The sequence below is a fragment of the Mauremys reevesii genome, linkage group 3, assembly GCF_016161935.1.
Source record: "Mauremys reevesii isolate NIE-2019 linkage group 3, ASM1616193v1, whole genome shotgun sequence".
Lineage (NCBI taxonomy): Eukaryota > Metazoa > Chordata > Testudines > Geoemydidae > Mauremys > Mauremys reevesii.
In genome coordinates this window covers 126,458,419-126,485,846 of record NC_052625.1, presented here as the reverse complement: position 1 = coordinate 126,485,846, position 27,428 = coordinate 126,458,419, and the positions used below count along the sequence as shown (strand labels likewise).

General features: G+C 40.0%; 1 protein-coding gene and 1 long non-coding RNA gene across 5 annotated transcripts in view; one reads left to right on the top strand and one right to left on the bottom strand.

Moving 5' to 3' along the window:
* Positions 1–27,428, bottom strand: part of CDK19 (cyclin dependent kinase 19) — a 208,481-nt gene that overhangs the window by 13,690 nt on the left and 167,363 nt on the right. For all 4 annotated transcript variants that reach the window (XM_039529100.1, XM_039529102.1, XM_039529104.1 and 1 more), the window contains 4 exons: positions 3,550–3,693; positions 3,225–3,294; positions 2,218–2,290; positions 958–1,055 (listed from right to left, as the gene is read on the bottom strand). In XM_039529100.1, coding sequence (XP_039385034.1) covers positions 958–1,055; positions 2,218–2,290; positions 3,225–3,294; positions 3,550–3,693 — 385 coding nt within the window. The remainder of the gene's footprint in view (positions 1–957; positions 1,056–2,217; positions 2,291–3,224; positions 3,295–3,549; positions 3,694–27,428) is intronic.
* Positions 5,211–13,568, top strand: LOC120400497. The gene is made up of 3 exons (XR_005595864.1): positions 5,211–5,312; positions 9,347–9,453; positions 13,149–13,568. It is a non-coding gene; the product is annotated as an uncharacterized LOC120400497 (long non-coding RNA).

Here is a 27,428-nt window from a genome sequence, read left to right as displayed (position 1 = left end):
ACGGAGGACTGTGGTGGCAGACGAGCATCTGCCGAAATTCTGACGACAAGCGGCAACGTCAATAGGTGGCGCCGCCAAAATGCCGCCAGAAAGTAGCGTCATCCAGAGGCGTCGCTGCCAAAAATCAGCGGCATTTCAGCAGCGACGCCTCTGGATGACGTAGCTTATCGGCGGCATTTTGGCGGATGCTCATCCACCGGCCAATACATGGGCACCATGGCACCCGCGGGCACCGCGTTGGGGACCCTTGAGGCTAAACCATTTTAAGTGAAATTTCAATAAAAAAACAAAACAAAAACCAGCCTCAGGCAATCCCTACCCAGCATCAAAAATTTCAGCCCAGACGGTTAAAGTTTGGTAAAGTTATAACGGAAAGTGGTTTAGCAACCTTAACTACATCTGATGCTGCTGCCAGCTGAGTCTATAATTAATAAGACACTAGATTGAGGTCGTATGATAAAGTGTTTTTGGTATTCTTATCATAACAGCAGATGTATCTGTCCATGTCACACCACTTCCGCTGGCATAATTCAAGGTCTCTGCCTAAGGGAGACTGTACACTAAGATAAGAGGGGCTGATTTATCAGTAATTCTTCAGAACTAAGTACATTATGTACAGCTTGGCTGAATGATGTATGTCTAAGAGGGGCATATCTACAAGAGTTTTATAAAAATACTTCAGAATAGTTTTCTAAGAACCATCACTTCTTTCCCCCCACCATTTACCCACTTTTACTGAGTGCAGCAAATATAAAGTTGTTGCTCTGCCTATCACTGGTTGATTGACACCACTGGTGCCCCTAGAAAGCTCAGAGGTGGACTCACAGTGGTGAGAAATATGTTCTCGTTACAAGCAGAATTCTTCATTTTTAAATGGTCACCATATATTGCACATTAATAGTTAGCCAAAAAAAAAAGGCATCATTGTAAAGAACACAGAAAAAGTGAGACACATACTCTGATGTAGGCAGTGGATCCTCCTGGAAATAGGGATCCTGCAAAGCCTGCTCTGAGGTAATTCTCTTTGTAGGATCCATGGTAAGAAGTTTTTGAAGCTGTATAGTGTAACATTGGAAACAGTAAACAACTTATGAAACCATTATTTTTCAAACTAATGGCTTGTATGCCACACTTACATCACGATGTGGTAAACTACAAATGGCTCATTCAGAAAAGCAAAATAAGGCATTTCATGCACAGCAACACGTCTAGTTCTATGATGCACATACATCAAAAATATTATGATTATGAAGTTCTGTTGGTCTGAGAAATAAAGTTAACTGGGCTAGATTCTTCAGTGCTGTATGTGCCGCCTTAAGCTACTCAAAGTGGCTCTAAATTAAGTGTAACCGTCCGTGAAGGATCAGCTCAATATAAGGGTGATTCTCTGCGGGCACACAGATGGGATAGAAGTTATTATGTCACTCCCTGCTGCTGGCAGAGCAGGGAAAGAGGCATAGAGGAAAGTGGGTGAGATCAAGACCTCCTTTTGCCATGCCCTTTGGTACTCTTTGTAGACAATGTATGCAAGAGCAGCCTGAGAGGAGCTGTAACTCAGTGCATGGGGACTGGTCCCACGCAAAGGCTGCATCCAGATCAGAGTGCAAAGGTGATCTTTATGCTACTATTGTGCACACACCCATGGCCTGTCCTCTTTGCAGATGAGCTACACTAGTAGTACACGGGTAGCACTCTGCTCCCATATGAGACACAAAGATTCTATGCCTGGTATCTCTTGCTTGCGGATGTGAACATTATGCAGGCAATTTGCTCAGCCCCTCGCAGGTAAAGGCCCAACACAGGAGATGGGCTGGAGTGTATTTGCAAGGTTTATAAGCTAGGGCTCTGATGGACCTTTCTATGTTATAGGTATGTTAAATAGCAAAGAACTAAAGAAAGCATTCATCCTTCAGAAGGAAATGTGATCCCCCCGCCCCCTCTCTCCCACCGATACATGTATAATTCACAAACTGACATATGATGTAACTATACAGAGGGATTACTTTGCCTGTATCAGAAAGACAGCCAATTCTGGGGTGATATGCAGAAGCCGACAATGGCAAATTTGTTAAAATATTAAAAGCCATGTCTGTAGCTATCATTTATATTTTTAAAATTCATACTTCTCATCCTCCAGTAAGCAGAAACGGAACTGTTTTAATATCACAATTATATTTCAAAGTAAAATAATTTCTAAGAGCACAATGATGTACATACCAAAAGGAAAACTTTGCTGTCAGGCTTGACTTTGTGTTTCTCCATGTATTTTATGAGGCTACTATTGGCATATCTGAAAAATTGTAAACACATTTCAAAAGTAATATACTGTAGGATTATGGCACTGCACCAAGCAATAAAGAAAATGCATACTAGTCCCAAAGGACACATTTTGTATTTCATTTGTTAGAATATATAATGTCCTACATTGCCATACACTATATTTGTGAAGTGTGAATGTTTGTCCTAGCTTTCAGTGTTAGTATTTTTAAAATGGTTTGTTCTTTATTACAATGGAACGTACAGCTTTGATATATGGCTGAGGTCTTGATAGTAGCACACAGCCATAGCAAATGTTGTAGGGAGGGCAGAGCTGCCCTATCCTAGTGGAAGCTACTTTGTCAGACAGGCACAGTAGCTCCAACAGTGCAGCCACTGCATCATCTTTTGCCATTTGAGAAGCTGTTGCAACTATTCCCTTCAGCTGGCAGAGAAACAAGCCTGTCCCTTTTCCCAACAGAAGCATGAGCCATGTGAAGTCTTTGCATTTCCTGAGCTCAAATATTCCCATTAAGAATAATCAGACATAGAATTTATGTCTTGCTTTTAATCTCTAGATCTCTGTGGGTAACTATAATTATTTTACAAAGAGGGAAACCGATGCACAGAGGCATCAAGTGATTTGCCAAAGGTCACTCAGAAATTCCAGGGCAGAGCTGGAAATAGTACTCAAAGCTCCTGAATCCCAGACCTGTGCCTTGTCCTGGACTATGCCGCTCCCTGTACCATTTCCCTTCCTTGTCTACCAGAGCAGGGGATGATCTGACTTACTCAGCAAAACCTCTTGCCAACATTAAAAGATGGACACTAGCATTCTTTTAAAATCCAAATAATACTCTTCCAAAGTCTAAACAAGACAGAAGATAATTGAAGCTAATCTCTAGTGCTGATTTCTCTGTATCTATTACAAGCAGTTTTTAACCACCATCTGTGGTATAATCACTTACGTTGTTCTCCTAAAGTCTTTTTGAAGTGTGGGATATTCTGGCATCTTCCTTATATCTTCCCAGTCTTTATCTTAGAAAAGATAAAGCAATCGGACAGTTTAAAGTGCAGGTTAAATAATATGATGTGCATAAACTGTAATATTTGTCTGACATTTTATGTTAGTTGTTCTGTATTGTTATTCCACAAGTTCCACCACGTTCTTGGGCAGAGACTCCACATCCATCATACTGCCAGCTTTTATAAAGCTATAGAGCTAGTAATTTCCTTTAAAACAAAATCCAACTCAAAGGGTTTATGCCTGACCTTTTAATGAAAGTAAATTACCTGCTGGGAATCCCATTACACTAAAAATGCGGTCTAGCTGATCATGATGAAAAGGATTGCTCGTTTTGATGTCTTCCTGACGACAGTGAAAAATAGGTTCTGAAGTCAATAGCTCAGCAAATATACACCCAATTGCCCATATATCTAGGAAAGAGAGAAGATAATTTATGTGAATTGACCATATTCCATCAGTCTGATTTCTATTTTACACAGTAAAGACACAATAACTCACATGAAAATTCATTACAATGATTTAAAACATGCAATAAATTAACACATGGGAAATGGAATAACTGGACCACCACATTTTAGGTTACAAGCCAAATCAAACAAACAGTCTTGTAAATTCTATCTGAAGTTGGACTATGGCAATCTAACACAGTATAACAATACATTTCAGAGTTACAGCAGAAGCCCTCCCAATCTCTGCTGACAACTTAATCACTTGAATGTCCTGAAGATTATCTAAAACAGAACATAATGCTCCAAAAAGGATAGATTGAAATAATAGCTCTATCAGATACTCTCACGCAATTCCTACAAGGTAATCAAATATATACTGATAAGGAAAAATTATAACAGCTTGTGTGACTGGGCAAACAATGCAGACTAGATAAAATGAAGAGAGCAAGATCCAAATTTTAGCTAAGGAAGAAGACACACTGTAGCTTTCTCAACCAATTAAAAAGACTCTGATACATGCTCAGTAATGCCCATTGCAACCATTTTACAACAGTGTACTCTACAGTAGCTTGATAGCAAGTGCATTAACGAACAGTACAACAGACTGATCATCTCAATGAAAGCAAATTCTAGTAACATTAATTTGATACAAAAAGGTTTTGTGTTCTGTCATGTTAATATGCTATTCAAAACAAAATCTACCAGAACAGCTATTTCAGTTATGTTAAATAAATCTATAGATTATATGTGATCTAGCTAACTCCACTAACAACAGTCCTAGAGTTTATTGTACTACAACAAACTTACATTATGCTAAGCACCCTAAAAATATAAAATAGTCAAGCAATGGATTTGAGGATGGGGAAAAAAATACTGGCAGCTGAATTAGGCACCACCAGAAAAATAATTTTTAATTTTTACTCATAGTACCCTTTGGATTATTTCCTCTAGTTAGTTTTCAGTGTCCCAAATTGCTCCACTTCCTTTGAGAAATACCATTCCACAAGTCAACATCTTATCGTCAGACATTTTCCTGATGGTCACCTTAAATTTTCCCTTTCAATATTTCATCCCATTACTTTTATACACAATTAGGTCATTCTCAGGTGTTGTCTTGCTTTGATTTTATTATTAGGGGTATTCACATGAAAACAATACTTTTTGTTCTTAAGATTTTATCTCCTTCTGCAGCATGGGCAGCCTGGTATTTACATAATTTCTATGTGGGTCAAGTGAAAAGACTTAATCATTGAGTCTTACATGAGGTGTTTAACTTCTTCCACTAAAAGTAAAAAATGAAATCAGTGATCTCCTTTTGGTGGCAAAGATGACCTGGAAAGCCTCCTCAGATATGGCACATTAAACTTTAGAAGTCTATTCCCTTATGAGCTAAGCTGTGAGTTAGGCAGTTTACAGGTGGGCATGGATTCAAGTATCCTGGGTCTTTGTGATATAGATAAACAGAGAAATTACATTTCTCTGTCCTCGTGACTTCACAAAAGTTGCCATAGCAACAAGTGGAATTTTTTCTATAACAATTGTTTTTTAAACACACACAGGCTGCAAACTCAGCATTTCAGGTAATGTTTCATTTACTCAAGAAATGGATTACTGGGCAACATGAAAGTACTTTAACTATGTTGCTTTTCAGTCATTACATTTAATATGTGCAGTTAATAATTCCTGAGCTTAGCCTGTTATGCCTCTTGTTGGATTTCCTTCAACTGTCTTTAGGGTATTATCAAAAATATCCTTAAAAGACTTATTAAATTATAGAAAATCTGTAGCTTTTATTTTTTATAGAATCACAGATTTATACGGCTAGAAAAGGAATCATGAATTGCAATCCAAGTGCGTCAGGATTTTCTCTACACTAATCCTTAGCTTTATGTAACCTGCTCTAAAACATGTCCTTGGCAGATACTACTGCAACTGCTTAAGTGCCCTTACTGCGAGGCAGAGTCGATAAAAATCAACTATTTTTTAAAAATCAGATTTTTTAAATTTAAATTGGATTTTCTAATTCAAATTAAATATGGGCTTATTTTTTAAAAACAAACATAAGTAAATCTGAAATTATGACAACCTACATTAAAGTTTAAACTTACTATAATCTATTAAAATAATTTAAGTTAATTTTTTTTTTAATTAAGCAATACATGTTTGCTGCCAACTTTCAAAGAAAGTCAAACCACTGAACTGGCGGAAATCACTGGCTAACCACCTGGAACATCATGGTTTACTGAAGCGCTAAACCAGCTTTTGAAATCAGTAGTCACTTCTGCAGGTGCAGAAGGAATATTTTTTTATTTCAGTTTATTCTACTAGTTCATCTCAATGACTAATTCATTCAAAGTTAAAAAAACAGCTGGGTGATGGAAAAAAAAAGCAGGAAAGTTTGTTTTCCTCTTCCAATATATGTAAAAAAACAGGTGGGAGAGGATGAAATCTATGAGTTCTAAAATCTTGAAGGATGTGATGACCAGAAACAATCAGTTCAATTAATGAACTAAGAATACTACTTCCTTTGTTTAAAAATTAAGTTAGTTTTTAATGCAAAACTTATTTTGATAAACTGTTTATCTTCTGTATCCAGCGCTAACTAAAAATTAAAATTAAAATGCAGTTTTGTCCATTTTTAATTGAATTTTAATTTCTATCCAAACAGAACTTGACAAATCATGTACAAAACTGATAATAAAAAGATATGAAATTTAAAAATTAAGAATCTAAGTAAACATGAGTTAAGCTACAGAACTGCTTAAATAAATATGTATAGATATATATTATATCCATCTTATTAGCAAAAAAAACAAAAACAAAAACCCAACCAACACCACAAAATTTAGTGTAAAGGCTATATTTAGTTGCAAATCAACATGTTTTAATGGTTGCCAACAAAGGAGACCCAACCTTTATTTAGGAAAATAACTAAAAAGTAGAAATGCAAAACAAGATTAAAATCTGTGATTTATATCGCTTTGATTTAAATCAATCCAGCCTGCTATTAGGAATGTTTTCTATCACATTTCTCAACTCTGCTTTTGTATAATATTGGCAATTTGTGATAATTATCTACCATAGGTGGTATTTCTAGAGAAGGAATAATTCTGGAAATAGTATAGAAGCTCCTTCAGTACAAGTGTCCCTATACACACCAGTGTATCTCCCGGATTATTTGAATTAAATCAATCATGTATAGTTTGGGTCTCATCTTTTTGATAAAAATAAGAGATATTCCTGCCTTTATCTATCGTATGGATCCAATCCTGTAAAAAGTTAGGCCTGGTCAATACTTAAAAGTTAGATTGACCTAACTATATTACTATGTCAACCTAACCCCTGGCGTAAACACGGCTAGGTTGATGGAAGGATTCTATCACCTCTCAGAAAAATGGATTAACTGTAATCAACGGCAAAGCCCTTCCATTGATGTAGAGAGCATCTATGCTGTGGTGCTGCAGCACCTGTAGCTGTGGTAGTGTAGCTATAACCTTAGTACACCATTTAACCCCAGTTGAAACCAAAGAGACTAGACCCACTTCTCCGCCTTTACTGCATCAGGGACCTCATATAAAATACAGCATTAAAACAACAGTTTTAATTAATATTTATAATATTTACAATACATAAGTTGTAAAACACCCTGAAATAATAAAAAAGAGCAGTAAAAGTCTACCACAGTAGGTTCTTCCCTTTCCCTATCCCTAAAGGTCAGGAGAAGGGATATTTCACTGCTCTTGAGCTACTGAAGCTAAAGCATGGACAGTGTTCATCTGCTCCTCTATGCCCAAAGGATCAAAAGCCAATTCCCTCCAAACTAGAAGGGTAGCAATGCATATAAGGTTTTAGAAGCTCAGCAAAATAGTGTAACAAGGTGACATGCTGGCTTAATATAGCCAAGTTTTTTTTATTTTACTACATTAATTTTACCCATATTTTATTTTCTAGTAACAAACTCTTGCTATATTCCAACTCTGGTCTACAGAAACTGAAAACGTTGCAGTCTGGACTTGATTCCATACGTTTCTGCAGAGAAAGCACATAATGTTCCCTCATTTGGTGAATGGCAATATCCTGATCCATGAACCAAATTATATTACTTTCCCTGTCAGCCTGGTTCTATCTTCCACTCTCCTTTTCCTATGCTATGGTGAAGATTGAAAGATGAACACATATCTACCCACGATAATGGTTCTTATTTCATTGATAAAATACTGTAACAGCTTATAGTACATTTTGGGATGGAGGATTTGGCAAACAGAAATAATTCTATCTATAAAGGGTTTCATTTAGAAGTGGCAAATTTAAAGTTCAGATGCTTACTTGGCCGTTACCGCAACCTTTTGAACTCTGCTTTTCATAGTTGTCCAGGCTCTCTCTCCTCCTCAGACAACCCCAAGCCCAACCAGTCTCACTCCTGCTAACTTTGCTCCATAGCTTTGAGGGTGGACTAACTGTTGTTGGAGGAAATGACTAAGTAGCCTGTTCCCTTCTGCAATGTAAGATTCTTTTTTTCTGACAGTCTCCCAGTTCCCACCTGTAATGTCTTCATTATTGTAATTATTATCCACATATTTTAAAAGTGTCTCATGATGTTTTATAACTTGGAAAACAGACTTTAAATATATCCACTTTCACTGGCTATATGCTGTTCCTATAAGTGCCTGTATGCCCATATTATTGGAAAGTGTTTATGACTGGCAATGTCCTAGCTTTGAAATGTGTGAAATAATGGCTTTTTAGGACAGCTGCTCAATTAGGACGCATTCTGCATAACCCATGTCACATTAGCACTGTAGCTAAAGTGTAAGTATATACAGGGAATTCAAAGGAAAATTAGTGTGAAATAGCTAGGGTCTGAATTTAAAGCACAATAACTGTTGAGCACTAATTCTCCACATGGAGGCTCTTATTCTGCACTAACAAAGGGTGTCCACATGGAAGTTAGTGCAGAATAGCTATTCAGCAGTTGTAGATTCTGGGCTTTTCCTTATGTAGACAAGCCCTTACAGTGAGAGATTTAAAAAGCCCAGTCTAACTTATCTAAAAGAAAAATAAAAGGTGACTTGAATGAAGGGTAGAAGTACCTCCATGGAAAGAAACTACCAGGTATTAAAGGGTTCTTTAATCCAGCAGAGAAAGGCATTACAAAAACCAATGGCCAGAAGCTTAAAGCCAGATACACTGAAATTAGAAATAAGGCACAAATTTTTAACAGTGAGGGTGATAACCCACTGGAACAAACTACAAGTGAAGTGGTGTATTCTCTATATCTTGAAGTCTTCAAATCAAGGCTGGATGCTTCAAGATATGCTTTAGTCAAACAAAGTTATGAACTCAGTACAGGGGCAACTGTGTGAAATGAAATGGCCTGTGATACACAGGAAGTAAGAATGGATAATCTAATGGTCCCTTCTGGCCTTAAACTCTATGAATCTATTAATCTGTTTAAGAGTTTTATCCTTCAGCCCATTACCACAATATCTGAGTGTTTTCCGCATAAAATCAACAGCTATAGTGAAATCCCTAGTGGACTTCCTGGAGAATCTGGAACTTCTCCCTTTTCAAAACTCTGCTTGGGGTACGAGTTTCGTTTTTTATTGGTTGACAGGGATCAAGGCAGTGTCAGTGAAGGGGGCTGCTGAAGCAAGAAAAAAATCGTTCAGCATGGAGTAGAGTGAGAGAAGAAAGAAAAAACAGATAGGCTGTATGTAACAGGTATACCCGTAATGTCCAAGGACAATTCATCAAGATCTTACAATCACTAAAATAGATACTACTCAAAAAATCATTCCAAATTTTACATACAACCCAGTGTAGACTGGCAAGGATATAATCTGTTTAAGTTTCAGTGTGATCATACAAGCAGCATGCATGTACTGAATTCAGCTACTGATATGGTACAGTTTGATTCTGAATCTTAGTATATTAATTCGGGGCTCCCAAGTGATCTGGACACACTATGATACTACAGAAACACAGCCTGACAGTTATTAAACATAATTTCTTCAAGTACTTAAAGATAGGATAAAATGTAATAAAAATATTTAAAGATGGGAGAAAAAAATCTCACTTCTTTTTGTTATTTCTGATACGGGGGAAATATTTGTCCTTAATTTACAAAAGAAATCCCATTTCTTTTTTTTTTAAGGACAGTTTTTCAACTATTCCTTTGAGTGGGACCTTTAAATTTTATTTCTCTAAGCACTGGAAGAGTGGCTCTTGGAAAAGATTGGTTATTGAACCTTTCTTTTGAATGTGATGCCTCATATGCCGATCTGATGACAGGTTTGCATGAGCTAGCCTATGAAAGGCTTTTCACCAGGAAGCAGGCAGTGATGCTGATGGGCTATGGGCCAGGAGTTTTTGGTACCACTTATCTAGAAGTTGGCAAATATTCATTGAAGCTTTAACAAAGAGCATCTCGAAGGAACAGAACTGAAGAACTGAAATTTGTACTGTGAAAATATGAGCAAGTTAGTGTTCTGTCAAACAACCCACTTCTCAGAGATTTGGAGAATGTACATAGCTAGTAACTACGTATTTAACACTAATATTTCATCACAAGAATGGGTGGTCTCTAGGGTCATCATATATAGGACCAAGCCACTTTAAAATCAGATAGAACAAAACCATGACATGCAAATGAAGATGAAAGATATAAAACCAAGAGTCTGTATTTAATGTTTAAATACACTTGCTATTTGTTTGTTTTTATCACCACTTCTTTAAACTGGCCTGTATTCCAAACTTCCCTTAAGGCCTGTACTGGTGTCATGTTTTAAACTCTCACTCATACATCTTGAAAAATATTGAAAAATATTGGGGGAAATCCTGGCCCCACTGAAGCCAATGGCAAAATTCCCATTTTCTTCAACAAGGCCAGGATTTCATCCACTCCGTCTAGAAAGAATTCTCTTTACATGTCAAAATGTCTACTCTTCTACTTCCATCTCTGTGCCTCACAATATTTCCATAAGATGATACTGAGATCTTCTGAGTTCAGCAGCTGCTGTATATTAGGCATCTCCAGTCAATCTTGTTTGCAACATTACATTCAATTACAGTGGCAAGCATTGGGTTATGACTTCACATAGGGAATGAGCAGCAGGAACAGATGAACTCCTAAAGAACAGTCTTTTTTATGTAATGTAAAAAATAAATTATGTACAAAAAACTACATGAAAAGAACAATATCTAAGTTGCAAAATCAGAAAATCAAAAGTTAGGAAATGCCAGATTTAGGATTGCCTACATAACCTTAATTCTGTCACCTCGTGTGTGCACTCTGTGCACTGAATGAGCCAGCGAATCTGTGGGGAAAAGCAGGATATGTGATCATAATCTGTATCATAATGCACAAGAATTAAGGTCATGTGGGCAACTGTAAATCAGGCATTTTCCAACTTTCAAGTGCTTGTCTTACAACCTAAATAATATTCTTTTAAATGTAGATTGGTTGTGTGGAATTTCCTAGACTTTTAAAAAATAAATAGGAAAAAGTTAAAAAAATATTTTATGTATAACTATAACAATACTCCCATCATGCAGCACCAATGTTTGAACCCTGAGCCTTCAGCACTGCCTCACAGGCTGCTACCATTTGAGCAACAGGACTAGCTACATTAGCTGGTAGTAGGAGCTGGTTGTTACCCCAGAGAGACCATGTGCTGAGTCAGGGGGGACTGGCCCATCTTACTCACCTTATCTCCCAATTCTCCCTCCCTGAGGATTGGAGGAGCTCCAGCCCCATTTGGTGCCCCGGGGGGCAGGGAATTTGGGTTGCTAAGGCCAGCTGCTGGGTTTGGCGGGGAGTTGGATCCTGGTCTGGCTCTCTCTTTTCTAACCTGCGTGGGGCCGCCAGACGGGGGCATGGGTGACTGGGACCACAGGTAGGTTAGGAGTATTGTCCTACCCCCTGCTACACCTGTTTCCAGGTGTTCTCAGTACAGCATGTGCTGATGTTGAGACTTCTGCTTTGCCAGAAGCATCAGCTCAGTCTCAGAAAATGTGATTAGTTACTATTTTGCCAGGCCATCAAAATTTTCCTAAGACACAAGTGAGAGAAGGGAAATGGCCATTTTAAAGTTTATTTCTCACCAAAAGCACAATGGGATTTCATGGGATTTCCTCACCAAATATCATAGGGCTGCTGCAAATAATGGCTGTCAGAGAGCTTCTCACAGAAAAGTGAACAAAAATCTTTTATAATGGAAACTGTTAGGCAGCCCAAATATAGGGATTGCTTTATCTCCCCCTATAATGATGAAGGAATTAACATTATGCAAGAAATACTGCATTGGCAAAACTGTTTTGTAACAATGTTTTATGAAGATTTCCAAGAAGCATGAGCCATCCTTTAAAATCACGTTATGCTTTGCAATTTTAAAGTGACTGTGGAGGGTGTGGCCTAAGCATAGGACTGGAAGGACATAACTCCTACTTTCTAATCCTGGCTCTGACACTGACTCCATTTTGGGACTTGGGCAAGCCGCTTACTCTCTTTGCCTCAGCTTCTCTCCTGGGACTTTCTGTTAATAAAAGGACACATCCCTCATAAGTATATAGATGCCTGTAAGGCATACTCCAGGAAACAGACAGATATTGACTGCACACAGAGTAATATACACTGTAAAAAGTGAGACTCGAAGAGCACTCCAGTACCAGATGGCATGGAGCTTTCTGGTATATAGCAATGAGTCTCAGCTGGACTGACCAGCTCAGTGCACCTCACACACAGTTATAATATTTATCCAAAAGGTGGCATGTAATATATTACTGGAAAACTAGTAACTAACTGATCATTAATCTTCTTTTGTGATATACGTACAGAAAATCTAAAAATAATTGTGAAGACAAAAGAAAGGGTCTGACACCCCAAGCCAGGACAGTGGGTTCTTCATTTGCATCAGAGATTGCAGGAAGAGCATTTGTATTGTAAAAAAAAAATCACAAGTGGGAAGAAGCCAGCATGGCCTCAACACCCAGCAAGGGAAAGGAACATTATCTGAGGCTACACTTCAGAATAATACATTTCAAAGGTTTACTGAAGTATAAAAAGAGAGCAAGAGAACCCCCCACATTATCCTTGCCCTGAGGAGACAAAGAAAACCAAGCACACTGGGCTCTGTGATCCTGGCTAAAGACTAGCCAGCCACGTTGGAAGAATGACTATGTTGAAAAAACTTTCAACAAGAAGGCTCACGTTGGTTGAATTTCAATCTTGCTAGTGTATTTTCATTTTTCTTTGTAACCATCTCTATCCCTACTACTTCTAACTTGGTATCACCTAAATCTATGTCCTTATGTAGTTAAACTTGTTTTACTGTAAACCAACTCACTGTTGTGATTGGAAGGAAGGGTGTGTTAACCCCAGTTATGTTAATAAGTTGTTGTGTTCTCTCTCTTTAAAGGAGAAGCAAACTTGTAAGCTTTCGGGAATGTTCCAGCAAGAGGGACTGGACACTACCAGGGAGATGGTTTTGGGGAAACGCAGGACTGGAAGGTCTGATGGTGTTGCCCTGCAAGGAGTAACCAGGCTGGCAGAAGTCAGGGTGACTCCATTTTGTGCTGAAAGCACATTGCTGGTATCAGGGCTCTGAGTCAAAGCTGCACAGCACAAAGGCACCCAGGGCTAGAGGGCAGGTGGTGACACAACCCAGGAGTCTGGGTTGACTCCTAAAGCATCACAGAAGGGTACTGCTTTTACCCATGTTTTCTGAAACTTGACAACTGAAGAAGGAAGATGTATATATAGTACCGCTGAAAAGGAAAGGAAATTACCATTTTTCTCTTCTAATCTGAAGACAGAACATTAAATTGAACAATATGTTGCGGTGGTGTACACAATACTGTTCTTATGAGCTTAACTTCATGTGAAATTAAGATGGAAATTGGTCTCTAATCTCTCTCACATATTCCCATGCAGCTGCTTTAATACATTATTACACTTCTCTGCCACCAGTTTCAAGTTTTAAAATGCTAGTATGTTCCTCAGTTACTCCAAGGTGAGAAAAGGCTTCTTCCCTGGTGGAATCAGTCATGATAAGAAAAATGGGTGCTTGTTTAAATTCACAGTGAAGCCAACAAGCGTTTTTCTATTGACTTCAGTGGGAGCTAGATAAAGCTTTTAATGCCTAAGCTGCCATATCAGCTTCATGGGGAAGGAAGGATTAAGAGATATCTTACCTCTCAGACAGGACAGAAACCGAGAGCAGGGCTTTATCTTCTTTCTAAGCATAGTGCTTTGCTTTACAATATATTAGTGTCTTTGTGTTACTGAGGGGTTTAATCCTACATTAATTCATTGTATTATATATATACACACTGAGAATAACTCTTGTATCCTTATATGTAACTAAATTGGCCAGGTTGTGAAAGCACTAATGCCAGAAAGGCAGTCTGTGAAGCAATCCCATCCATATTTTGAGAATGAGGTAGTCATCTGGAGCGCAGTGCAGCATTGAGAGATATTTGATACTGCTGTAATAATTACATTTGAAGTTCAAATTGATGAAAGCTAAAATATCTTGGCATCAGGGTTTTGTACCCTTAGATGGCTGTAAAGGTTGGCACAAGTCAAAGAATTATCTTCGATCAAGTGCTGATATCTAGACTACAACTTGGTAACAAACTTTAGTAGCACTCTATGGACAGCAGCCAGTAGTTGAACCTTTGCAACAGACACTTTTATTACTGCACTGATGAGCTGGAGGAGTGGCTTGCACAGGGGCGGCTCTAGACATTTCGCCGCCCCAAGCAGGGCGGCACGCCGCAGGGAGCGCTCTGCCAGTCACCGGTCCCGCAGCTCCGGTGGACCTCCCGCAGACGTGCCTGCAGATGCTCCACTGAAGCCGTGGGACCAGCGGACCCTCCGCAGGCACGCCTGCGGGAGGTCCACCGGAGCCGCCTGCCGCCCTCCCGGCGACCAGCAGAGCGCCCCCCCGCAGCATGCTGCCCCAAGCACGCGCTTAGCGTGCTGGGGTCTGGAGCCGCCCCTGGGCTTGCAGGAACCCTTTGTTAATTGATGCACACTTTTGGCTTTCTAAAAGAGAATCTTTTTATTTAAAAGTAAGTTTTTAGCCCAATTCCTTGTGAAGGGAGCCTTGAAAACATAAGTGATAACAGATTTCTGAGACTAATAGAAATTTGCAGCTGGGACCCATTTCTGCAGCAGGAGGCTGAGGAGACCTGAAGAGTCAATCCCACTATACTTTGTATTTAAATAAGTAAATTATGTTTGGGCATATCCCAGAGAATTACATAAAATCCTTAGGCTAGCCCTGCATAGTGGTGTGGAGGAGACAGGAGAGGTGAGGGATAAAGAGGCAGTGACTAAAAAATTATTCGTAACCCTCCGCAAAATGCTAAGTCTGGTTCTGCTTGTTAACATTTTCAACTCTTTAAGTGCACTCAACTATTGCTGAGACTGTGGCAGCAGCTGCAAGGGAAACTCCCTTATGTCCCCACACAGTCCTTGTAGACAAGCATGGGGAATGGACTGCATCGTCCCCACAGCACCACTCCCTAACCAGCTGCTACAGCAGTGCATGACAAGGCTCAGGGGAGGAAAAGATGGGACTAAATGGCTGCTGTTCTAACCGAGAGACCTGTGACCACTGCTGCTGATGCCTGCCTGAGCAGCCATAGTCCAAAGAGTTGGTGTTGGGAGGGAGCCTGGATCCCCGCTCTCCTGCCCAGCAGCCTAAGGAAATCCACTCCTCTACCCTATCTAGGGAAAACCTGCCCAACCTAAAAGGAACCATTTCCTAAGCGTCTGCCCAGCACCAGAGGGAGAATACTCCCACTCAACCAGCTACTCCAGAGCCAGAGGCTGTAGGACAATCACAGCTGCTGTTGTGAGGAACAGCTACCAGGCAGAAAAAACAGGGGAGCCCCAATGAGTCAGGAGCCACTGTAATGATTTAGGATTGGGGGAGAATATGAAATGGTAACATTTTTTGAAAGGAAAATAGTGAGGTGGAGGGGAAGGAGTTGGGGAGAAAGTGTGTGGAACTGATGGACCTTTGTGAACAGAATGGAAAATCCTTGAAGGGGCCACTTAGGGATCTGGGGCAAAAATCAGTACTTGGTCCTGCTAGTGAAGGCAGGGGGCTGGACTCAATGACCCTTCCAGTTCTAGGAGATTAGTATATCTCCAATTTATTTATTTATTTTATTTATATTGCCCAGGGAACATTGTCTTTATTGCTCATTGAGGGAGAAATTTTTCATAATATTATGGCTTCACATCACTGGGTTATTGATTTGGAAAACTTTGTTTGCCTAATGCAATATTCCCCTTCTTGAACCATCCAAAATATTGTTAGCCACGCTCATTATCCTGTAATAGTGTATCTCTGTATAACTGAACATGAAATATAAAATCAAAGAACTTAGATTCAACAGTCATTACACTTTGTGGGGGGGAAATTAGCCCAAGAAGAAGCTGAAGGGGTAGTGGAAGGTATCAGTTAATGTAGACAGCACTAGGGATAATGAACTTGCTTTTCCAATCCTGGGTTAGAATATATGAAATTTTCAGTGTTGATTTGTGTTGCATTTTATGGTGGTCAGCTGATACTGGTAAATGGACAGTCTCACTCCAGCTCCTCATATACCAGTATCAGCTGACTACTACAAAATATGACATAAATTGACATGATTGGCAGTCTCTGCTTAAGACTGAAAATCCACAGATTTTTATGTCAGGAATGAACTGCATTTGAAGGGCTGTATGGGAAGCTTGGTCAGCCTCCTCAAATGCAGGGCTAAATTCACCCCAGGAGAAATCTAATCTATGTAGCTACTTATGTCCCTCAACACTGTTCTATATCCGTATCCTACAATTAATGGACTTTACCCTCACAACACTGCTATGAATATTATTCTCACTTTACAAATGAGGAACTGAATCACAAGGTAGAGTAAGTGACTTGCTGTAAACTACAAATGACATTTGTGGCTAAGCCAGTAATTAAACCGACACCTCAAGTTCCAATCCAGGACCCTTATCCATTAGATCTTCCTTCCTAACCCACAGTAGAATAACTCCCCTGGCTTCAGTACATATAGATTTGGCCCCTGTGTCTGGCTCAAGTCATTGCTATTAATCTCACTTTCAAAACCACTAAATGCACTCCAAAACTTTTAAAGATGCATTAGTGTTTCCTTTCAATTTTAGAAACTAAAACTTAGTTTATAAAAATGAAACACCTTTCTAATCAGACTGCTCAGTCTGTATCAGCTAGAGCCTTTACCAGTTTATTTTTGGACATTAATTCTGGGGAATATTCTATTTAATCTTAACAGCTAATATAGAGTGCAGACTAGACAGAGATATAGTAACTAGACACAGATTAGGGGGAGGGATAGCTCAGTGGTTTGAGCATTGGCCTGCTAAACCCAGGGTTGTGAGTTTAATCCTTGAGGGGGCCACTTAGGGATCTGAGGCAAAAATTGGTCCTGCTAGTGAAGGCAGGGGGCTGGACTCGATGACCTTTCAAGGTCCCTTCCAGTTCTAGGAGATTGGTATATCTAATTATTACCTTATATAACTAGTCTTCCAATTCAGGGAACACAATGTAAGCAAGACTGCTACATGGCTTTTAACTCATGATAATTTGTCAATTGTAGCTGGCAGCAGTTTAGGTTTCACAAAATACCAATTCCTCAAACACCCTTGAAATGTTTTATATAAATAACCTTGCAGGAAAAACGAACACCTGTTGTGTGTCTGCCAAATAACTTTGTGCAGTATTTTGGTTTTCAGGTGACTGCAGTGATGGAATTAGTTTTTCCTTTCCAAAACAATCCTAGAATATACTATACTGTGTACACACAATATTTTTGAAGGAAGTCACTGTCAAGTAAGAGGGAAGTAACCCATTGCTTACTGTAACTAGATAAAGAGAACAACATTTAATCTACTTTGTGCATTTCAGAAAAGAACAAAATGTGTTATAACCAAAAACCTACAGTAAACAGTTAAACTATTATTGTTAAATACTATCTGAATTGTTCCTGCACCATCAAGCATCACTTAGAGCAGGAAGAAGGCTCTGCTATCCCGGTCTCTCCAGGACCACTCATTGCATCCTTGTTCAGAAGTCCCATACACATTTTCCCTTTCTAAGCACTGTTCAGTGGAGGGATTCTTTTGGTCAGCCCCTTTTACATGTTCCACCAGCAGTTCAATGGCATTCCTTCCAAAGCAGAGGCTCTTGCTTCATTCTTAACACATGACCCAGATATTTCCATCATCTTTTCTGGATAACTCTCAGGATAAGATGATGTTGAATTCTGATAAATCTCAGCTTTTGTTATAAATACATTCCATTTGATACCTGGTAACTTCCTGGGGCATTTGCTTTCAAAGGTGTGTCTGCCTATACCTTTGGTGGATTTCCAGGTTTCACATTCACATGTTAAGGTGGAAATATCTGAGTTGAAAATTCATAGTTTGGTCTTTAAATTGTAGATTTTTCAATGACCAAATCTTGCTGGTAAATGCAGCTGCCACCTCGCTAATTCATGACATTATTTCCTTTTGGATATTGCCATTGGCTTGAATTTTACTGCCAAAGTATGTGAGTTGACCCACCTCCCGTACTCCTTTGCCTTCTAATGTAAAGCTTGAGTTGGGAGCCGATATTAACCCTATATTTTGAGATGTTAGACAGCCTTTTGATCTTTGCTTGCATGTTGGTTGAGTGGTTATACAGAAGAGCTATGTCATCAGCAAAAACTATTATCTTCTGCTAAGCTGTTGCTTACCCTGAGTAATGTTAATTAGATTGACTTAAGTGATAGCGTAGATTTGCACTGAGAGTAACAGCTTCTTGTTTTTGGATAAGTACATGGAGACAAGCTCTCTTATTTTGGACAAAATGAAGTTTGAAGAGTTGGGACATGGAGACCATGAATGAGGAAATGTAGTAATCAAGGTGAGAGGATGGAAGAGAATGAAAACTAAAGCAGAGGTCTGATTTGTACAATATCTGATTTCTGGGGTTGTAATAGGTAGATTTAGAATAACTTTTATACGTGTCCATAGGAAATTTGAAATAAGCTTCTCACGACAGAATAGTCAATATTCACATCAAGGATGAGAACTCTCTAAAGCTAACCTAAGATTATAGCTAAAAGCCAGATCATTTGCAATTAATAATTAAATGGAATAATATATGGACAAGAGAGGAAAAATATATATACTGTGGAAAATGAGAACCTATGCCTATGTTATTTATCACATTTTCATAAAATTCAATTTCAAAACCATTTAGGCAATTTCTCCTCCCAAAATGAACAAGTTCTGTTCAATGAGTGCCTTATCTAATTCAAGAGCTATTACTAATATATATATATATACACACACACATATATATATTCCACTTCTTGAGGGCTGTTAAAATTATGTTCCTCAGAAAGAAATTTCAAGATGTAGCTTAAGAACTTCCTCCTTCACCAAAGGAATGTGTCTCTAATGTGTGGTCTGCAGTTGAAATGCCAACTGTTCCTGGTATAATTAGCCCATTAAGATTGCTTGGTAATTGCTCACAATGCTAGAGGCAAAATACAAGTTTGGACTCATAAGGAGCATACACATTACAATTGTCATGTTATAAGCTTCTCCTCCTTGCCTTCAAACTCTGCATAATTCCACACCCACATATATTTCTGTTCTAATTCCTTGTCCCCCTTTAACCTCTTCACTAGGCCAACAAATCTGGCCTCCCCACTGCCTTTGTTCCTTTCTCCTAACCTCATCTCCATGCTTTCTAGCTTGCTATCCCATGAGCTTGGAATACACTTTCTAACCATTTGTACAAGGCACCACCCCTCTCTTCATTCAAATCCCTCCTGAAGATTCACTTCTTATGTGAGGCACACAAATGCTAACTCACATCTCAATTACAACGCAAACAAACCTCTCTAAACTAGCACCATCCTCTGGGATTTTACAGTGAATCCTTGTATATTTTGGTTCAAATGGTTAAAACCTTTGGGCAGGAACAAAGTCACCTTTTGCATAATTAAACAATAATAATAATTTTATACTAATTCATTTTTCAAAGAGATCTCCTTATATAACTACCAGGAATAATTAGGACTGAAGTGCCACAAAATACAGCTGTACTCAGTTCTACCTACTCTTCACCCAAGTACTGTGCACTACCATCAAGTTGGTCCAGTACCTGGATGAGATTAACTCTTGGATGAAGAACCGCGGTCTGAACCTGAGCAAGACAGAGGTGACGCTGTCGGGCTAAGGAAAGTACTTTGAAGAGCTTCCAGCCATTATGCAGTCTCTGTTCGTTGAAGATATGCAACCACAATTGGTCAGTTCAGTCAGTCATCTAGGAGTATTCAAGGATTTCTCACTGGTGTAAACTCTCACACAGCAGCATCTGTGAATAATGCTTTCAACCATCTCTGCTTTGCTAGGAAACTCCATCCCCTCCTGGCAGACAAAGACCAGGGGCCTCAGTTATTCAGGCCTTCTTCACCTCTTGGTTGGATTACAGCAATGTGATATAACTGACCATGAAACCTTCAGGACTTGGGATACTTCCACTAGTTCAGAACACTGCAGCACATCTCCTCAGCAACACAGGCTACCACAACCATATCAAACCAGTCCCTCTGCTCTCTACACTGGCTTCCCAAAGAATTTCAAATCAAGTTCAAGGTCTTGATCCTTATTTTCAAAGCACTCCATGGCCTGGGCCAAGGACACGTAGAAGACTGTCTTAAGCTCTGTGGCAAATACCATGTTTGACAACTGTGTTCCTCTGGCACAGCGGAACTCTCAACAAAAAGAGTAAAGCATGTCTGTGAGGGAAACAGAACTTCCTCTAGGGGTGGCTTGAGACTGTGGAATGAATTCCCTCAGGAACTAATGATCACTGCAAACCTCATAAGAACAGCCATACTGGGTCAGACCAATGATCCAGCTAGCCCACTATCCTCTCTTCCAACAGTGACAATACCAGGTGCTTCAAAGGGAATACACTGAGTGATCCATCTCCTGTCGTTCACTTCCAGCTTCTGAGGCTAGGGACTGACGCAAGTCAGAGGCTAGGGACATGCAGAGCATGGGGTTGCATTCCTGACCATCTTGGCTAGTTACCACTTCATATTCCACATGCAAGGTGCATTTCTTTGACTTGCCTTCTCTTACATAAACACCTGAAATTTTTAATTTATATTAAAAATTAAAACAAACAAAACTCCCAGGCCCTATCAAAACAAGACACTCCACTGCACATCTCACTCTGGAGAAAGGATGAGAGAAAAAAAGCATGTCAGAGATGCATAGACACATTGCTTAATGCACTACTGGAGGGTGCTCAAGACATTATGGTGCTGAGCATGGTATAAATGTTACAAAAGAGAAAGAATAGAATCAAGATAATTTCCCACTATGCAATCAAGATAGCCTCTGGACTACTCTAAGTTACAGGTAGATGCAATGGTCCCCATGGGGCTGTTGTGGCAGCTGGGGATTGCTGAAGCACACCAGAAATACAGCCATGCCCCTTTCCCACAGTCACACTCCTTGCTCCACAGGTTGTGTCTAGCACTAGGTATGCCAGCTCTAAGCCAACTGGGGATTCCTCCAGGATAGGAGAATCCTCAGATGGCTATTTAAGCCAGCATTATGGCCACATTACATAGCTACAGTGGTGCAAAAGGGTTGGACCTTGCCCAATGTTTATATGTGATAGAGTATTCTACAGATCACATTATTATACTCCTCCTTCAGGATGAACTCAGTCCTGACAAATGCTAACAGAGGCCACATGGCTGTTTTCCCAAATACCTTCAAGGACATAGGAAATTAAGAAATCTCACGATCACTGGTAATCTAAAATGATATGTCTTGCTAAATCCAATCTCATTTCTTCTCAGAGAAGGAATTCACTATCAGCATAAATCTGTCTCTTTATATACTTTTATAATATAGGACATTATTAGTAACAAAGGTGATTCAATTGACTATAACTGAATCTTTGTACTGACGGTAATAGCAATCTCTATACCCAATACCTTGTGTGTTAAAGATATAAGCAAAGGATAATAATAATTACTGCATAAATCACAGGTGCCTAGAAAATCCAATCTCACTCTAAGCCAAATATTTAAATTAGCACAGACTGCTTTCTGTAGGAAGCAAGATGGGGTGAAAAATAGTAAACTAGGAAGAACGAGGAGTACTTGTGGCACCTTAGAGACTAACAAATGTATTTGGGCATAAGCTTTCATGGGCTAAAACCCACTTCATCAAATGCATGCAGTGGAAAATGCAGTGGGAAAATATACATAAATAGAGAACATGAAAAAATGGGGGTTGCCATACCAACTCTAACGAGACTAATCAATTAAGGTGTGCTATTATCAGCATGAGAAAAAAACTTTTGTAGTGATAATCAGGATGGCCCATTTCAAACAGTTGACAAGAAGGAGTCACCCGCAACTATTTTACATTTGGGGACAATGTATACCTTCAAGTCAGTGGCACTGCTATGGGTACCTGCATGGCCCCACAATATGCCAACAATTTTATGGTTGACTTAAGAATAATGCTTCCTCAGCTCTCGTCCCCTAATGCCCCTACTCTACTTGCGCTACATTGATGACGACATCATCATCTGGACCCATGAAAAAGAAGCCTTGAGGAATTCCACCATGATTTCAATTATTTCCATCCCACCATCAACCTCAGCCTGGACCAGTCCACACAAGATCCACTTCCTGCACACTACAGTGCTAATAAGCGATGGTCACAAACACCATCCTATACTGGAAACCTACTGACTTCTATACTTACCTACATGCCTCCAGCTTTCATCCAGACCACATCACACGATCCATTGTCTACAGCCGAGCTCTAAGATACAACTGCATTTGCTCCAATCCCTCAGACAGAGATAAACACCTACAAGATTTCTATCAAGCATTCTTAAAACTACAATACCCACCTGCTGAAGTGAAGAAACAGATTGAGAGAGCCAGAAGAGTACCCAGAAGTCAACTACTACAGGACAGACCCAACAAGAAAGTAACAGAACGCCACTAGCTATCACCTTCAGACCCCAACTAAAACCTCTCCAGAGCATCATCAAGGATCTAAAACCTATCCTGAAGGACAATCCCTCACTCTCGCAGATCTTGGGAGACCAGTCCTTGCTTACAGACAGCCCCCCAACCTGAAGCAAATACTCACCAGCAGCCACACACCAAAAATACTAATCCAGGAACCTATCCTTACAACAAAGCCTGTTGCCAACTCTGTCCACATATCTATTCAGGGGACACCATCATAGGACCCAATCACATCAGCCACGCCATCAGGGGCTCGTTCACCTGCACATCTACCTATGTGATGTGATATGTGCCAGCAATGCCATCATGTGCCAGCAATGCCCCTCTGCCATGTACATTGGCCAAACCAGACAGTCTCTACACAAAAGGATAAATGGACACAAATCAGACGTCAAGAATTATAACATTCAAAAACCAGTCGGAGAATACTTCAACTTCCCTGGATACTCAATTACAGACCTTAAAGTTGCAATTCTTCAACAAAAAAAACTTCAAAAACAGACTCCAACGAGAAACTGCAGAACTGGAATTAATTTGCAAACTGGACACCATTAAATTACGCTTGAATAAAGACTGGGAGTGGATGGGTCATTACACAAACTAAAAACTATTTTGCCATGCTAATTTTTCCCCTACTGTTAGTCACACCTTCTTGTCAACTATTTGAAATGGGCCATCCTGATTATTACTACAAACGTTTTTTTTCTCATGCTGATAATAGCACACCTTAATTGATTAGTCTCGTTAGAGTTGGTATGGCAACCCCCATTTTTTCATGTTCTCTGTGTATATATATCTTCCCACTGCATTTTCCACTGCATGCATTTGATGAAGTGGGTTTTAGCCCACGAAAGCTTATGCCCAAATAAATTTGTTAGTTTCTAAGGTGCCACAAGTACTCCTCATTCTTTTTGCTGATACAGACTAACACGGCTACCACTCTGAAACCAGGAGACTCTCATAGCCCTTTCTATACTTATAACTCATTCTATACTTCAGTTTTGTTCATATCACAAATAAGTGAACAGACCACGAGTTCTAGTTTGTTACATCTTCTTGATGACATCAATTGTTAAAGAAATACTACATTTTAGTAAGAAGCTCAGCCAGCATTCAACTCCATTCAAACTCCATCCTTAAGCTTGCAGATAAAGCTGTAAGACAAGTTATGTTTTGCTGTTCTCCCAAATTAAGATCTTTACATTATCCATTTTTACACAATATATTAACATCTTTATTTATATATTTCAACTGGTGAAAAGCAGCATTTTTGGAACTACTCGCTTTGAATATATTTGATGATGTTGCTAATATTTCTCTGCCGATAGAAATGAGTTTATTCACCTGTACCTAGAGTTCTTTAAGACAGACTCTATATGTTAACACCAATGGAACGTGCCAGTGTTGCAACTCTGACTGTGGAACATTTCACAACAGTGTCATCTGGAATTTTCTTGGCACCTGCTCCTCCCCCTGTTCCTGAATATTCTGAGGGCAAGGCTACGGGGAAGATGGCGAAAGGACTCCTAAAGCAGAAGCAACTTATCAGGTTCCAGATCCGCATCCTGGTATTCAGTGGGGCCCATCATCGTTTTCTCTGACAACATATGAGACAACCACTGGGAAATGCTCTCTGTACTCCAGTGACAGAGATGGATTCGGGAGCAAAGGATCCAATGTATAAGGCTTCCACTGACTTCCAGGAGGGATGGGTTCCTGTAAGACAAGTATGTTCAACATCCGCAAAATACGTAGGTGAGGGCCAATAAAGGTATGGTCTGTAGCTACATGAACTGAGGAGCTTCTGTATAGTGTTTGCTCTGATACCTTTTCTTTGCACATGTTGGGAGTTGAGATGGTAAAGAATGGCTGCTTATCTTGTATAGTAACTAGAGTACTCCCAGGTGTATGGTCCCTATCTCTACTACCACCACAGCAGCCTCTTGTGAGAGGGGTCCCTGAATAGGATGGTCCTTATTCCACTGTTTTAGTGGACAGTGGTCCAGAGCACTCTTGGCTGACAATGCCAAGGAACAAGTATCGTGTTCTCTTTAAACTTCTGACAAACCTGAACTGCGGTGCAGAGTCTCACCCAACAGAGTGAATTGTAGAAGAAATCCTTTTCCTAGAAGAGCACTTAGAAAGGGATTTTTCACATTGTCCTTGTGAGAGTGTTTACTCTTACCCTCTTCACATCTCCCCTATTTTCTTCTAGAGTCCTTAACTTTGCTTGCACTGGTCCTGGAGCTGGAGATACCTGTGCTTGAAAGGGTACTTCCTGTTGCATTTGCCCAATGGGTCTGATGGGCTAGGGTCAGACTCTGGTCTCATTAAGCAATCACCAGGAACGTTCGGAGTCTGAACTCATGGGATTGACTAGTTCAGTGAAAGTCTGACAGATGTTACAGCTGGGTGAGATATGAGCTTCCCTGAGGCAATACAAAAGTGTTGTAGCTGTCACTGACCAAGAAGTCCCAGAGGAAGACCATGCAGTTCTTGAAGCCCAGATCCTGGGGCATGCTAGGCATGCTAGGGGTGGGAAGGATGGCATGAGGAACCTCAAACCTTTAAAAGCTCTCCAAAATTAACCAACCTCTGGCCTCGGTTCACAAGGTATTTTTGGAACTGACCTTGAGGGAACCAAGAAAGACCAAGAACAGTGCTTGGCTCTGCTAACAGGAACTGTATCTCATGCCACACTCTTATCCAGAAGTGGAGACACTGGATTCCAAGGGGCATTCCTATTAGACCTGGCTATGCTAACACAGACTGCCACCTGTAGGGTTCTGCTATTTCTAGGCTTATGATCCAATGGCTTAGGATCCTTCAGTACCTAAGATTTTGCTTTCACTCCAGAAGTGGAAGACAGTACCTTTGTAAGCATCTTGGACTTTTTATTCCCCGAGGGCTAAGGTACTGTTCCAGGCCTCTCCGTACTCACAAAACCAGGGTTTAAGAAACCAGAGGGTTTGGTTGTGATTGCCTGCTGAAGTAGTAAGGCTTGGAGATGGTTCTGAAGCTTCTTGCCAGCTCTTGTGGTGAAAGTGCTGTAGTTTGCACACAGTGAAAGAATATGTCCTTCCCCCAGACATCTCTCATGTTCATCCAAAGCAGGGACAAGAGGTACACCACTTAAATACTGGCTTCTTCCCCTTCAGATTCACCATAGGATCCATAAGCCCACACCATGGTGTGGCAAGTAATAAAAACTAATAATGGAAATGATTTTATAAGGAAAATAAACTAAATATCTAACACTAATCCTAACTAACTCAGAAATCTAATGTATTGAATCTTCAAAGAGGTTGACTCTGGGACAGAGTAGCCTAGAGAGGCTCCTGGTCTGCCTGCTGCTGCAGAAGGAAGGAACTGGCTGTTAGGGAGACTGGCTTGCTGGGGATATCACAATGTGTAGCAGGGGACTCTGCAGTCTTTAATCCTGGTCAGAGGGGAGTGGGACAATAGTCGCCACCCAGAGACAGGTGACAGCTGGAGACCTGACTGAGCACTTCTGGAATGGGCCACAGAAGGAAAACACATAAAGTTATCCTGAAACTGTAAACAACTTCACTTCCCTATACAGCTGGAGCACCACATCCCTTTTATAACCTGGCCCTCAGAATATTCAGGAACCATGAGGAAAGGGACAGCAGGGGGCACAAGCATGCTCCAACAGGCACTGCTATGAAATGTTCCCATATCAAAGTTTCACCACCTGCACACCCATGAGTGAGAATGTGTAGAGGCCACTCAAATAATTCCTCTGACTAAAACAAAGCTTCTTTATTATGCCTTCCAGTTTACTTGCTTGTTTAGGAAGCTTAAAGGTAAACTGACAGATATTGCAACTCCGTGTACTATCTTTAGGGACCAATGTACAACATTTATCAATCTTTATGTATGACTGTGTTCTTCTCCATTGGGGGAAGGAGGGGGAAAAGGAGGTTATCACAGCTCCTCCAGGAGCTAAAGACAGTGGGGGCTGATTATCCTTGGGATTGTAAACAACTCCAGAAAACTTCCACCCTCTGTGTTTTCCAGAGACAAAGAGAGGTGCTTTTGGTATAAAAGGATGAGCTGAAACTAACTGGTGGTCTCCCTTTTGATTCAGCAAATGGACAGAACCTTCTGCCCAAGCAAAGGCCCCACCCCTTGCTGAAGGCTTGGAAGGAACATTGGCCTATTAGACTCTCCATGTAGAAAATAGGTTATTTCTGGTATATTTAGTAAGTGTGTATGTTAATTTATTGTTTTTAATGTTTTTTCTGTAATGCTTTTGCCCTGCGAATAAATGTGCTTACCTTGGAAGAGTTGTATTGTCACTGGTAAAAACACTGTTATTGTCCCAAGCCGGGGTCGGCACCCTTTCAGAAGTGGTGTGCCGAGTCTTCATTTATTCACTCTAATTTAAGGTTTCGTGTGCCAGTAATACATTTTAACATGTTTAGAAAGTCTCTTTCTATAAGTCTATAATATATAACTAAACTATTGTTGTATGTAAAGTAAATAAGGTTTTAAAAATGTTTAAGCTTCATTTAAAATTAAATTAAAATGCAGAGCCCCCGGACTGGTGGCCAGGACCTGGG